This window comes from Strix aluco, chromosome 4, assembly GCF_031877795.1.
Source record: "Strix aluco isolate bStrAlu1 chromosome 4, bStrAlu1.hap1, whole genome shotgun sequence".
Lineage (NCBI taxonomy): Eukaryota > Metazoa > Chordata > Aves > Strigiformes > Strigidae > Strix > Strix aluco.
The window spans coordinates 112,823,386-112,836,262 of record NC_133934.1 but is presented as its reverse complement, the minus strand read 5'-3'; the positions used below and the strand labels follow the sequence as shown (position 1 = coordinate 112,836,262).

At 39.9% G+C, this 12,877-nt stretch overlaps 1 protein-coding gene across 1 annotated transcript in view; it reads right to left on the bottom strand.

Moving 5' to 3' along the window:
* Window positions 1-234: 234 nt before the first annotated feature.
* KCNK13 (potassium two pore domain channel subfamily K member 13) overlaps window positions 235-12,877 on the bottom strand; it is a 75,132-nt gene continuing 62,489 nt past the window's right edge. The window contains exon 2 of the mRNA XM_074824916.1: window positions 235-3,377. Within this exon, the coding sequence (XP_074681017.1) occupies window positions 2,485-3,377 (893 nt within the window). The 3' untranslated portion in view covers window positions 235-2,484. The remainder of the gene's footprint in view (window positions 3,378-12,877) is intronic.

The following is a 12,877-nucleotide window of genomic DNA, read 5'->3' as shown; positions in this document are numbered from 1 at the left end:
CATTTGCAACTTAAAGTTAATAACTGGTTTAAATGGAGAAGTAAGCTGGACTTTTCAAGACTCTGGCTATTGTGCTCAGGATGAGAGAGCCCTGCTCAAGGGGTCAAGTCCTAAACTATTTCTACTAGTTGGCATCATGAAGAATACTTCTGTAACAATGAGATCTTAGGGTTACAGGCAGTGAACAGAGGCATTGCTGGATGAATTTGGAAAGAAGGCTTCAGAGCAGTACTCTTCTCTTTTTATATCCAAGTATTTTTATTCAGTGAGGTTGAGACAAAGAAGGTCTTGGGAGAAAAAAAAGAGAATGTAACAAAGTACTTGGGTACCATAATATCATCTAAAATAACTCAGTGGTAATTTTTGCTAATACATAATCCCCCCCCCAAACAAGGCAGACTGCCTTTCTCACCAAAGTTAGAGTTTGAAAACCGATTCAGATTTTATATGGATGCAAATATGAAGGGATATTACTTAGGGGTATTGCACTGCTGCACAGCTGAGGTGATATCACAATTTGGACTAATGGTTCCAGCTTGAAGCTCTCCTTGTAACTAAGGACAGCAGGATCTGACTTTTAATCAGGACATTTTATCTGTAATATGTCAAAAGAACTTGCAATTCTTTTCGCAAGTTAAGTACACTTGTTTAATATCTGGTTTTACTTTATTACATGAAAGGATTCCAAGAGGTGTTGGGTTTTGGTTTTGTTTTCAAATTCAAATATTACTTAAAATGAGTATTAAAATGTTATTCTACACTATTAGGAACCTAAATAAAAGAACTTTTGGCCAGAATTAAGAAAAAGGATAGGATATTAATTCCTAATACAAATTAAACCGAAGAGGCTATCTGCATTGTTCCCTATGAGAGAAATTAAGAACTGCATAATGGTATTTTTAAATTCCCTAAAATTGTAGTATTCTGCAAGGTTTTCTATCTGTGAGAAAACGTTTAGTCCTGATGCATGTACTATTCTTTTCAGGGTGAATTGGATCAGGTCCTTTGTGACCAATTCTGCTAATTTACACTCTCATATACTGTTTAGCTTTAACGCACCACATGATTAAAGGAGAATCAGGAATTCAGTCCAGTCTTCCTTACATTCTTGCTAGACTTTAGGTTAATTTAATACCTTATTTCTCCAGTTGCCTAATACAAAGGATGATTTATTGTCACTAAGGATCACCTCTTTTCCTGTTTTCGTATTCTTCTCACTGAAGTCTCCATTCTAGTCATAATGAACACTTGGAGCATTTCATTGAGAAAAATGAGGAGTTAAACATTTTCTATTTCCTTAATCAAGACCCTGTCATTATCATCACTGAAAGCCAGAAAAACAGGTGAACAATGACAGAATTACACAAAAGGTAAAAAGGACACTGCCAAAGTGATTTTGTGATCACAATTGCTTATAATAATACACTGAATGTTGGCATGGCAATCTAATTGCATACTAAAGCCTGTTGTGTAAACTCAATTACTAGTTGCATTACATAATGCTGATGCTCAATTGCTTCAGTCACAATTGAGCAAAATATGAACAGAAATTTGGAAAAGCCTCTGATTGTTATTGTGGAATAATTCATACAACTCATCAGTGTGGCAGTTTTCAATTTGATTTGATATTTTTGAAACAGAAAGACACAGTGATTCAATTCCAGAAGAAAAAGTAGCCTAGAAAAAAATCACATGTTTTGCAAATGGACAGAAGAAAACAAAAGTAGGATAAATTTTTATTCTATCACTTCTGACAGTATCCTTTTAAGGAGAAGACTAAATTAAATTCTAAAGGCCAAATTCTCTTCTCATTCACATCACAATAACTCCAGAATAGTCCTACCAGCTTTCACAGAATTACTCCAGATTTACAGAAACGTTAATGACAGCAGAAGCTGGCTTCTCCAGCCTAGCTGTTTCACAATAGGAATACATTTTAAGAAGTGATATATAAAAGAAAATAGTTTGGTTTGTTTTGGGTTTTTTTTATTTCATTAAATTAGATCTGCAATATCACAGAGAATGGCTGATTCCTCTTTTGGTTTCAGATAAGCTACTTTCAGAAAACAGATATGACAAGAGTAAGACAGAAAGCTCAGAACAACCTTTGAATTAAGAATGTGTTCAGTAGACACACTTGGTTTCTTCCCATACCACAGATTTCTTATCCTGAAATCTGTATTTCACATAAATGGAGGAGAGTAGGATGTGAAAAAATGATCTGAAGGCTAAATTAAATTTGTCCTGCAGTCACCTGCTTGAGGAACAGAAGGAAGGGGAATAAGGAAGGCTTGGACTGGTGCAATTCAAAGAGCAAAGACATTAAGTAACAGCCCCCAAAAAGTGTCAGAGGTCTTCCAACAGGACGTATGCCATTCACATCCATCCCACCCTCTGGCAACACTCTCTCCCTAGCTATTTCCAATTGATTCATGTTGTTTCTACACTTGTTGAAAGGGTTCACACTGTTTCACTGTTATTATTTTACCTATCCACACTTGTCTCTGCCAGTCTGTTATTCATAATTGCTAGGGCTCCAACCCCACCAGAGAAACCATTTTGCTTTGAATTAGAGCTCATTTGCCTCGGATAGCCATTAGCAGTTTCCGACAGCTGTTTCTGCATGATGGCCAGTGAGACTTTATTGGAGGCCAGGAAGTCTTTCATGGAGATCATCTCGCCTGACAGCCGGCGTCCATCTGTGTCACTCTCATTGACAACATCAGTCTCGATGGAGATGTTCCTCCGGCTGCGCACATTTCCCGGCATTACCACATTCCTCCGTGAACGAAAAAATTTTCTTTGGCATCTGTGGCAGCACCTGCAGTCCAACTTCTTTAATATCCAGTTTATAGATTGTTTGATGACAATAGAGATCACATTAAATAAGGAATAGATGCAGCACACCCCCATAAGTATGAAGACAAAATTGCCAAAGCGGTAAAGGCCTTGGCTCTCATACTTGATGTTCTGGCTACTGACCAGATCACCGAAACCAATGGTGCTGAAGGCCACAAAGCAGAAGTAAAGTGAGTCAAAGTAACTCCACCCTTCAATTGGTGTGTACATTGCAGAGGCACAGCAGGAAATGATGAGTGATGCTACACATAAAATCAGCATAACGTAGTACACGGAGGGCTTCCAGCCCGCCAGGCTGTCCACCTCAGAGGTCCCCGAGCCCCGCCGGCCATTGTGAGGGAGGACGCCTTTCCTCCTCAGCTGTCTTTCGTGGCAGGACTTCATAACGTAGGCTATGACAGTGATCAAGCGCTCCAGGAACAGGTTAAAGAACAAAATGGTCCCTGCACATCCTATAAGGCCATAAAAGATCAGAAAAATTTTGCCTCCAACAGTGGCTGGGGTGGTCATGCCAAACCCTGGAAGACAAAACAAAACAGTTGAAAAAAATAAACCTGTAGTTATCATGTCAGGAGTTTTGTCACATGCAAGACCGACGAACTGGCAGCAAATCCCTGTGGTATAGCTCAGTTCTGGAAAAAAGCAAGGACACTCTCCCCAGCTGTTACGCACTTGTGCTTCACCATGTCCCAGCAGAAAGGGGAAGGAAACTCATGTCAGCATTTCCTCCAGAATAGGAATGAAACAAAAAGCAGAAGAAAACACACTGGAAAGGAAAGAGAGTTTAGTGGAGGTCTGAATTTTGGTTGCTAGGCTTGCTCATTGTGCCTTGGATCACTTCCAGGCTTCAGGGTTATTGCACTCGCTTTCTTCTCCCTGATGCTGTTCTGCACCATGGGTCTGACCCAGGGGTGGCTCTTGCCTTGAAGGGGTCCATTGCCACCAGATCTCTGCAACATAAGGTGAAATTCTTCTAAGCCTCATGTAGCTCCTGCTGTAAGTGCAGGTGGCATATGACCCAGCACCCAGCACCCACCACAGCCCTGCTGGGGAAACCCAAGCTGGGAGCACACATGGGAGGATGCAGCCCCTGACAGGGTCAGCAGCCCCTCACGGCAGTCCCCAGTGGGCGTTAGAGCTGCCCTGCCTCTGACCCTGGTGTCTATCACCCATTATCAGCCCTTTTTTAACTCAGCATTGCTGAAGTTTCCCTATTTCTATGTGTCCCACTCCACAGCTCGACTCTGTAAATGAGTCTTAATGAACATCTCTTCTGGTCTCATTCCCTGTCATGGGATTTCTCAGGTCAGAGGTGCTTCAGTCTTCTCTCAAATTCCTCCCTTCTTAAAGCATGCAAATAGCAGTTTTGTTTTGGTTAAAACTATTGATAAAACAATCTTTCTTTGATAAGATATTATTAAAGAATAAAAAGCATGTCCAGACATCACTGAGCAAATTGGAGTAATACTCATGATAAATAACTTTGCTGCTGTTTTATTAGGATTATAAGGGATTATATAACTGATCAATTAAGCCAAAACAATCTTGCTGAGGGGACAGAAAAATCATGTTGGACAAGAGACACAGTTATTTGTTTCCCTCTCTTTGTAATTGTGAGATGATAATTATGAAATAAAGACACTAGGCTCTGGGAAATAAAGGAAATCATATTCAGTGCGGTACACTTGTGCTTGAAAGACAGACAACTGCAGTGTGAAGAGACCACATTTCCAACAGTGCTGAACTACACTCATCTTCCCTTCACCGGAAACCTGCTACCAGCACAGATTCCTCTCTAACACTGCTCCTGCCTCACATGGTTAAGCAACAGCCCTTGCCTTCACCCCTCCAGCACGACCCCCAAGCGTGGGCTCTCGAGGGTCGCTGCATCTTCATCTGCATCCACAGCCAAACCACAGCATCCAGAGGACCTGGAGGAGGTCAAGCCTCCTCATCAAATTTCTGTGCTAGAGAGAGCTGGACTGTAGCTCTGTGTCGTGGGAAACAGCACCACAAGACAAACCACATAGACAAAATGTTCTTTGTGACAAGAACTTTTTGCCATTATTCCCCTTGGCACACAAGTATTTCCACTCACTTTCTCCTTCCCCTTCTGCTCCGTGACCTGATCCCCCTATAATCCTAGTTTTGATGCTTATTTTCTGTGCAGGCTGGCTTATATGCAAGTCATGACCTCCACCCTGTGGACAGACACATAAAGACCAATGGACGAGAGGAACCTCTGCAGCTGGTAGGAACTGCCCAAAGCAGCCAACTGGGAGGGAAGTGGGGGACATGTGTATTGGTTATTGGTTAACTTTGACCATCACCATATTACACCTGGGATTAATTTGGGATGCTGTGTTATAGACTAGGACTTGTTTGACAGTAAGTACATTTTTCTCCAAATGGACTCCTGGGGTGTTTGAAATATTCATAAATACAAGTAGATTTGAGGAATTGTCTCAGCCAAGAAATGCAGGAGGGCAAAACTGTAAAAGGCTGAAACAGCTGACATGAAATTAAATCTGTGACATGAAATTAAATCTGTTCTTCCAGCATTTTTATGATACAATATTTCATTTCAAAATATCTATCGCCTTTTGGTTAAAAAAGTTTCAGTTTGAAGTAAAAAGAATGGAAAAAATTATTTGAAAAATCTTTCAGAGTTTTAAAGGCTTCATCATCGGAAAATGGGATGCAGTATTTCACTAACGGTCAAACCAAATCTATCAAAAATTTCATTAGATTTTGTCCTTATGAAAGACCTAAAAAAATCTGTTCCCACACAACTTCAGGTTAAGTTTTTGTCCTAATTTTTCCTGCTGGCCATCAAATATGAAATGTACTGATCATTAATCTCCACTAAACCAAATTCTTTCAAAAACTCATTTCATACACCAGCCCTGAAAACAGTAGCTGGAAGTAAATGGTTATCTTGGTGGGATCTACCTCTTCTTTTCCCTAAATTTGTGTAAGGAAAAATGTCTCTCATTCATGGACAAAAAGGCACATCAGTAGGATTCGTTCTTATTATAGTAATATTACTGATGATCTTGTGCTGTGCAAACACAGAGGATCTATGGATAAATCAATTCCTTCATGAGGTCAGTGAAAGCTCTCACACTAAAACTCTGCCCTCTAACCTAAGGACACCAAAATAAGCCTGTTGGCTGTGTGCTGAGTTCATACACATTACTTGGGCATCAGAGGAGCTGTTCTCTCTGAAAGCAAAGACAAGCTTAGCCCATCAATGCCTGCCCTGGGGGCAGGTATCCCCATACATCCCCTGTCCATCCTGGACCTGGTCAGGGCTTGCAGCGGCTCTTTTGCAGGGAGGGACATGAGCAAAGGCTGGTGCAGAGCAGGATGATGTCTCCCCGTGAACGTGGGACACACACCCACACCTGATAGCTGCAAAGTGCACATATGTTCCCCTACCCAGAGACAGCATTACTGACTCACCATATATTTTCCAGAAGATCAGTGAGACACCAGACAAAGCAGTATTTATCCCCTCTCTATCTGCTTCAGATACTCTACAAGGCAAGGGACTAAAAAATATGGATTCGCTATTTTGCTTGTAAAATGCCTTTTTATCCTTCCATTATAGAAAAGGAGAATAGAATCTGGGGTGCCACTACAGCATTTAAAAAGTGAAATATTGCAGATTTTTTTTTTTTTTTTTTTTGCAAAACTGTAATGTGAATAAATTCCTGCCAGGTCTCTGCATAGAAGACGAGGCTTTCTCTGACATGCCCATAAGATCCTGCCTACCTGACAAACCGAACCAGACACAAACAGGCCACAGGGTATCTGAATTACTATTGACATACTTGATTGAGACAGCATTTTTGATCCAAAATATTTAATTTTGCAGCTGAAATATGTCAGTTTGAAGTCTTGGCAGAATGGTAGGACACCTATTGCTCTGTCTGGTGTCTTTCTCCAGTCCCTGAATCATCCCAGGAGAAACATTTTTCCCCTGTTTCCTGTTGGGGTACACCAGAACTGGGCTAGCAGCCCCATTTCCATGCCTGTGACATGTACAGGCAGAACTGTCCCTGACCTGTCCTCAGAGACTACAGTCTTACAAACACCAGACTTCTCATTTCCAATCCCTTAAAATGTTAACCAAAGGCAAAGTCTTTGTAACTTCAATGATTCTTGCAGACACTAAAGACTGTGCATATAGACTTGCCAGATCATTTTTGATGTCTTCTTGAGATAGCTAAAAGTGTCACACACAAGTATTTCTCCACTGTAATTATAAGATCAGGTTTATTCACAAACTAGACCTACATACCTTTCATAGCTGCAAGTCATGTTTATCAGAAAATGTAGCTCTCGATATTGTCATTGTCAAATCAACCATCCAAATACATACTACAGTTGTGTAACTAAGCCTTCCTAGTTGCTTGGCTTTTCTTACAGTAAAAAATTATGGGTTTAGAAGCAACTGCCATATTTTCACTTTCTACTTGCTGCAGGATGTGGTCATCCATGTTCTACGTGCCAGCCGAGGGGTGTCAGCTGCCCTGGGATTACAGACTTCAGGTGAGCAGGACCCAGCTGCAAGGGCACAGAATTGCCATACTGGGTCAGACTGCTGCCTTCAACAGTGAAAGGATATAAGAAAGTGTGAGTAGGGGAGAAAAAATGAACAGTGATCTTTCCCTGGGATATCCCCCCAGCTCGCAGAAAACAGCATTTTAGATGGTTTGAGGATATCACATTTAATAATTCGATCATCAATCTTGTCAAATCATTTTTCAGATCATTTATACTGTTGGTCTCCATTAAACCTGAGGCAGTAAGTTCCACAGTGTAATTATGCTTTGTGGAAAAGAAGGCTTTGTCTAACCTGCTGCCTGACAATTCATTTCAGGCTTCTCACTTTTTACAGTTAGCTGTAGCAATCATCATTCTCCACACACATTCTCCCTTCACCTTCACCCTTCTGATTTTATAGACTTCTATTATTTCCTTCTTATTTTTTCCCCAGTCTGAGGAGTTCTATAACATACAGTCTCTAGCTTTCAGTCTCCTAAGACATACTTCTAATCAGCCCTATTACATTGTTTCTTTTCTACCTTAATACAGTCTTTCAAAGATAAAGGAGCAGGACCAGAACTATACACAGTACTTGCAGTGCAAAAGTACTTTGAATTTATGCAGGGAATACTGATGTGTTGTGCTTTGCTCTTTTTTTAATAGGAATTCCTGTTTGTCTTTTTAATTGCTATCGACTACTGAACCAGTATTTTTCAGCAACCTGTCCACACTGGGTCTTAGCTCCCTTGCTCAACAAGTGATGGCTATCTTGGAGCTCTTCAATGTCTATTCAAAAGGTAGTTACATCTATCTTTTTCCATGTGCACTACTCTGTATTTGTCACCACTGAATTTAATCTAATTTTTTTACTTAGTTATTCAGCCATATGAGATTCTGCTATAGTTCATTACAGTCAGGTTTGACTACCCCGAATATGTCTCTGTCCTAAAGAAATGTTATCTATTTATTTATCTCTTTTCTTTCATTTTTTATGACTGTTGAAATGTGCAGGTGTCAGCAAAGAGCCTCAGAGACCCTGTTGTTAATCTGTGTCCATTTTGAAAACTGAATATTGATGCCTAGACTTTTCTTCTATTCTCATTAAACAGTTACTTATCAATGACAGGACTCTGCTTTTCATCCCATTAGAGTTTTATTTCTTTATTTCTATAGAGGCTTTGATGAAGATGTTGTGAAAAAGCTTTCTGAATGTCCAGGTGCACTGTAATTTTTATGAGACATGACTTCCCTCTGCAAAAGCTGTATCACATTTTTGAACTTCGCAACTAATATTCTTGTTTACACTTTCCTAATGTGGCGCTATGGAAGACAAACCTACTGGCCTATGGTTCCCAGGAACATCTTTGCAGCCTTTTCTACAAATTGTTACATTTGCTATCTTTTCTTCTCCTTGCACCAAACCTGATTTTAGTCTATAAACCACACTTAGTTAAGCAGCAGTTTCATGTCTGAGTTCTTTTATAAGTCCTGCATGAAAAACATCACTCCTGACAGTTTGAAAGAGTTTATTCAAATATAAGAAATAGAGAAGAAAACAACAGTCAAATATATAGAAGGGAAATGACTTAGCGAGCAATTAGAGCAGCAGTCTGATCCATACAGCATAACAGTGAAAGAACCAGAAGTTAAATTGCAGACTGAGGAGCAAATACAGAATGAAATTATGAAATAATGTAGAAGAGGTAATAAAATCAGTAGCTGACACTTGGAAATTATTTGAAAATACAAGATCATTTCTTGTGATGATGAAATAAAGAGGAAACAACGGCAGGAAAAAAAATGCTAATGATTTTTTTATGCTGTGAAAGAATGCTGATGAAATTTACTGAACTTTATTTTACATGTTGGATAACATTTCTTGAAAAAGTTCTTTCAGGTAGAAATTGAGATTATAGTTAAGTGAGAATCAGATAATACTGAGTTGGGAAAATTGAATGTTTTTAAGGTACTGAAAAATATTTCAATGGATTTGTTAGATATGTGTGCAGATATTATCACCACTGATAGATATGCATGACAAATCCTAACTTTATCAGCCCAGCAATGAAGAAGGCCTTCTTAGTACAAATTTCAGATTTCTATTCTGAAATCAGTATGATACTGATTTGCTTGTGCTCCATGATCCATTGATTACTATAAACTGGTGTTATCTTTCCTAGCATTCAGCTGAACTGAGCAAGTACATTACTTGTAGCTTCAATTTTCCTTCAAATACTGTTTTTTTTCACATACTGCTTAAGCAAGAATTCAGATTTGTTTGCTGAATATTCATACTAATTCTGAATTTCTCTGTAGCAGAGCTATATTTCCAGAGTTGAAAGGAATTTAAACTCCAAGTAGAGTCAGTAAAAGTTTTCTAAAGCACTGCATACCTCCTACGCAAAACAATTTTGCAGATTTTGTCTTGGCAGCAAAACTTCTATTATGAAGATTGTTACTGCAAAGTGTTCAAAAATTCACCTGTGTGTTCAGGTTATATTGTGTTCAGGTTATATTCCAAGAGGATACAGGTTACTTACACAAAAGGACAATTAAAAAGTGTAAACACATTGATAGTATAATATAATCATGCTTCATGATTTCCCGAAGCAAGTACTGGGTATAACCAAAGAAAAGCAAGCAGCTGTAGTTCTTATGAATAGTCAGTTTGATAAGAAGGATTGAGGTCCAACAGGAAGTTCTCCCAAAGCAGAATCCTCCAACAGAAGGTAAATATTGAATAACATTAAGCAAATACTGATCTCCATCTAACAGTAACATGCTTATACTGAAAAAGAGAAAACAGGCACCAACTTACTATAATTAATCAACTCTACAAAAAAAAAAAATCTAGTTTCTCTATTTTCGTTTCTCAATATCTTGATTTATCAGACCCTGAAAATCTAGAAAAGCTGAGTTAAAACAAGAACCAGCCTCCAAAATCCAGACCTCTGGGGTGAGGCTGTGCAGCCGTCCCACCTGGCTGTTCTTGCACTGCCCATGCCACCCAGCCCCATCCCATCCTGTTCCCCAGACAGAGCCAAGGGGGCACAGGCCAGCGGACTCATGCCACCCATGTCCTGGCATGTCACACACACAACATACAGTCTCAGGGAATCCAGCTGCCTAGGTCATTTCATCTTTTCTGTTGTAAACTATTCCAGTGCTACCAATTGCTGTAAGCATTTCTCCTGTATCATTACCCACATGCATCTCCCTCTGCCTGGTGATACATGGTTTGGTATGTGTTTTAATTCTGGATGTCCTGACATTCACAGGTTACATTAATTAAACCTTCAGTTTTCATTTCCTGGTACGCTTGAGGCCATGAAAGAGTATGAGAAACAGTTTATCAATCCTAATCCCCCATGAATGAAGCTTGGAGCGCTGAATATAATGTGTGTGTAGGAGTACTAGGACAGACATAGAGATTTTAGTTAATTTTGGATCATGAGATCGGGTCTTTCTATTGTTTTGCAAAATATCTCTCTTTTCTGAGAGGTTTCATTTCCTTTTTGAATGTGTGCAGTTCACTGCTCCTGCCTTTCTCGCAAAGAGGAAGTGGGTAGAAAGAGGGGGTAAAACTACAGCAGCAATAATGAATCATTGTGATGTTAGAAATATAAATACCATCACAAAACAGCTTTCCAGTTTAACCTGTGATCAGAGTTGTTGTGATGTTGTGGCTGTATTCCTAATGCATTTTCTATTTATTCAATTAACTCTTTTCCTTGTTTTTCTCTATCATCAGCTGTACTTTGGTCATGACTCACTAGGGAAATTATGAATTTCACCAGTGGAACAGTCACTGGAAAATGATTGAGGATCATGACAGGTATGAACTAAATAGGACCAAGATTTTCAACTGCAGTGAAAAGATCATAAAGAAAATAGTAATTAGGAAAGAGAAATATAGAAAGTCTTAGATACCTGCAAAGATCCTGACCCTCCTTCCCTCAGATGCATTCGGCACTGAACTATCTATGTAAGAATATTTTGTGCTTCTAAAAGAGGCAGAAGAAACAAGTCTAAGAGAAACTGTACTTCAAAGACTTTATTGAGAAAATGTCCTACACTGCGCACTGTTCTTACAGTGTGCAGACACTAATAATTCAGCAAAATTCACTTCTGCCATGATAGCCTACTCTGGTGTTCTTTGAGCAGAATAAGTAGTTCTAGCAAAACTCTAGTTCTGCTGGAGTAACTGTCACCTGTAGGAACTCTTGTAGGAACAGCTAAAGCATTTTCATATCATGTCATATTGCTCCCCTTATGACACTCCCACGTCAGCAAGCTTGTAATAGTCCTGTTCTGGAAAGGAATGAGGACATTAATTCTTTCTTCCCAGGAAGAGAAGAAAAAGACATTTCTGTGAAGACTTTCACTGTGTGAGAGGACACGCCCATGGAAGCAGTCACAACGCTGTCACAGCTACCTGAGAGCAGTAAGCTCGGACTTGGGTCCAATTTCTGATATGAAAAAACTGTCTGGTATGGTTCATTTTTTTAAGTGTATGCAGAAAATCACAGACATGCACACACCCACCTCTGTGATTTCCCATCAGTGGAAGCTCAACACCTGAACTGTACAGCTGGCTGGTGAGACATATGTCCATACATGTTGTTACAACCATTCATTCCAACTTCTTAACCTTTCTGACTAGGAGGGGAGAACTTTAACAATTATTTGACAAAATAATGTTTTATTGGGGACAGCTTGGTGTGTGGTAGCATTTATTTCATTGACAATGCTTATTTTCTCATGCAGGTGGCTACACGGTGGAGAAGGGCTCAGCCTGCCCAGGAAGGCGGGGATGTATGGCTCTAACAGCACTCCTTTGTGCTATATGCTCTTCTGTTTCCAGATCGGCCTGCCTGAGCAAGCTCTGTGCCTCCTGAGTGAGCCCTATGGAGCTGTAAAAGCTGGATATGTCTCCAGCGCTATTAGAACTGAGTCATATCTGCAGATACACTGCTACGCCAAGTGACCAGCTTCTTGGTGACCTGGGACCCTGCCTTGTGTGCTGTTGCTGCTGCTTCCTTCTGCGCCGGTCTGCATCCACAATGTTCTGCTCAGGCAGGCTGAGAGAGATGTAACCTTCTGCAGAGCTCCTAGCAAGTCCATTCCTAAAGGGCAATATTGATGTTGAAACTAATGATATAAGATGTTTTGATGAAACAATAAATATATTTACTGAAGTGCAATCTACACTCTACCATATATATTGAAATTTATTTTCCCTAACTTGTTTGGAGTCATCAAACCTGGCAGACAACCCTCTCTGTTTCACTGAGGCTGAAGGACAGGAGGGAGATACTGCTTCGAGAACTGCATGAGTCCCATGCTCAGACTGTGCCATTGTGGGGATATAAGACTGGTGTGAAAGATTGTCCATAACATTTCTTTGCCTCTGAGAATGGCCTTCTGAGAACCCAGACTTGTAACACAGATGTAGGTTAGTGTC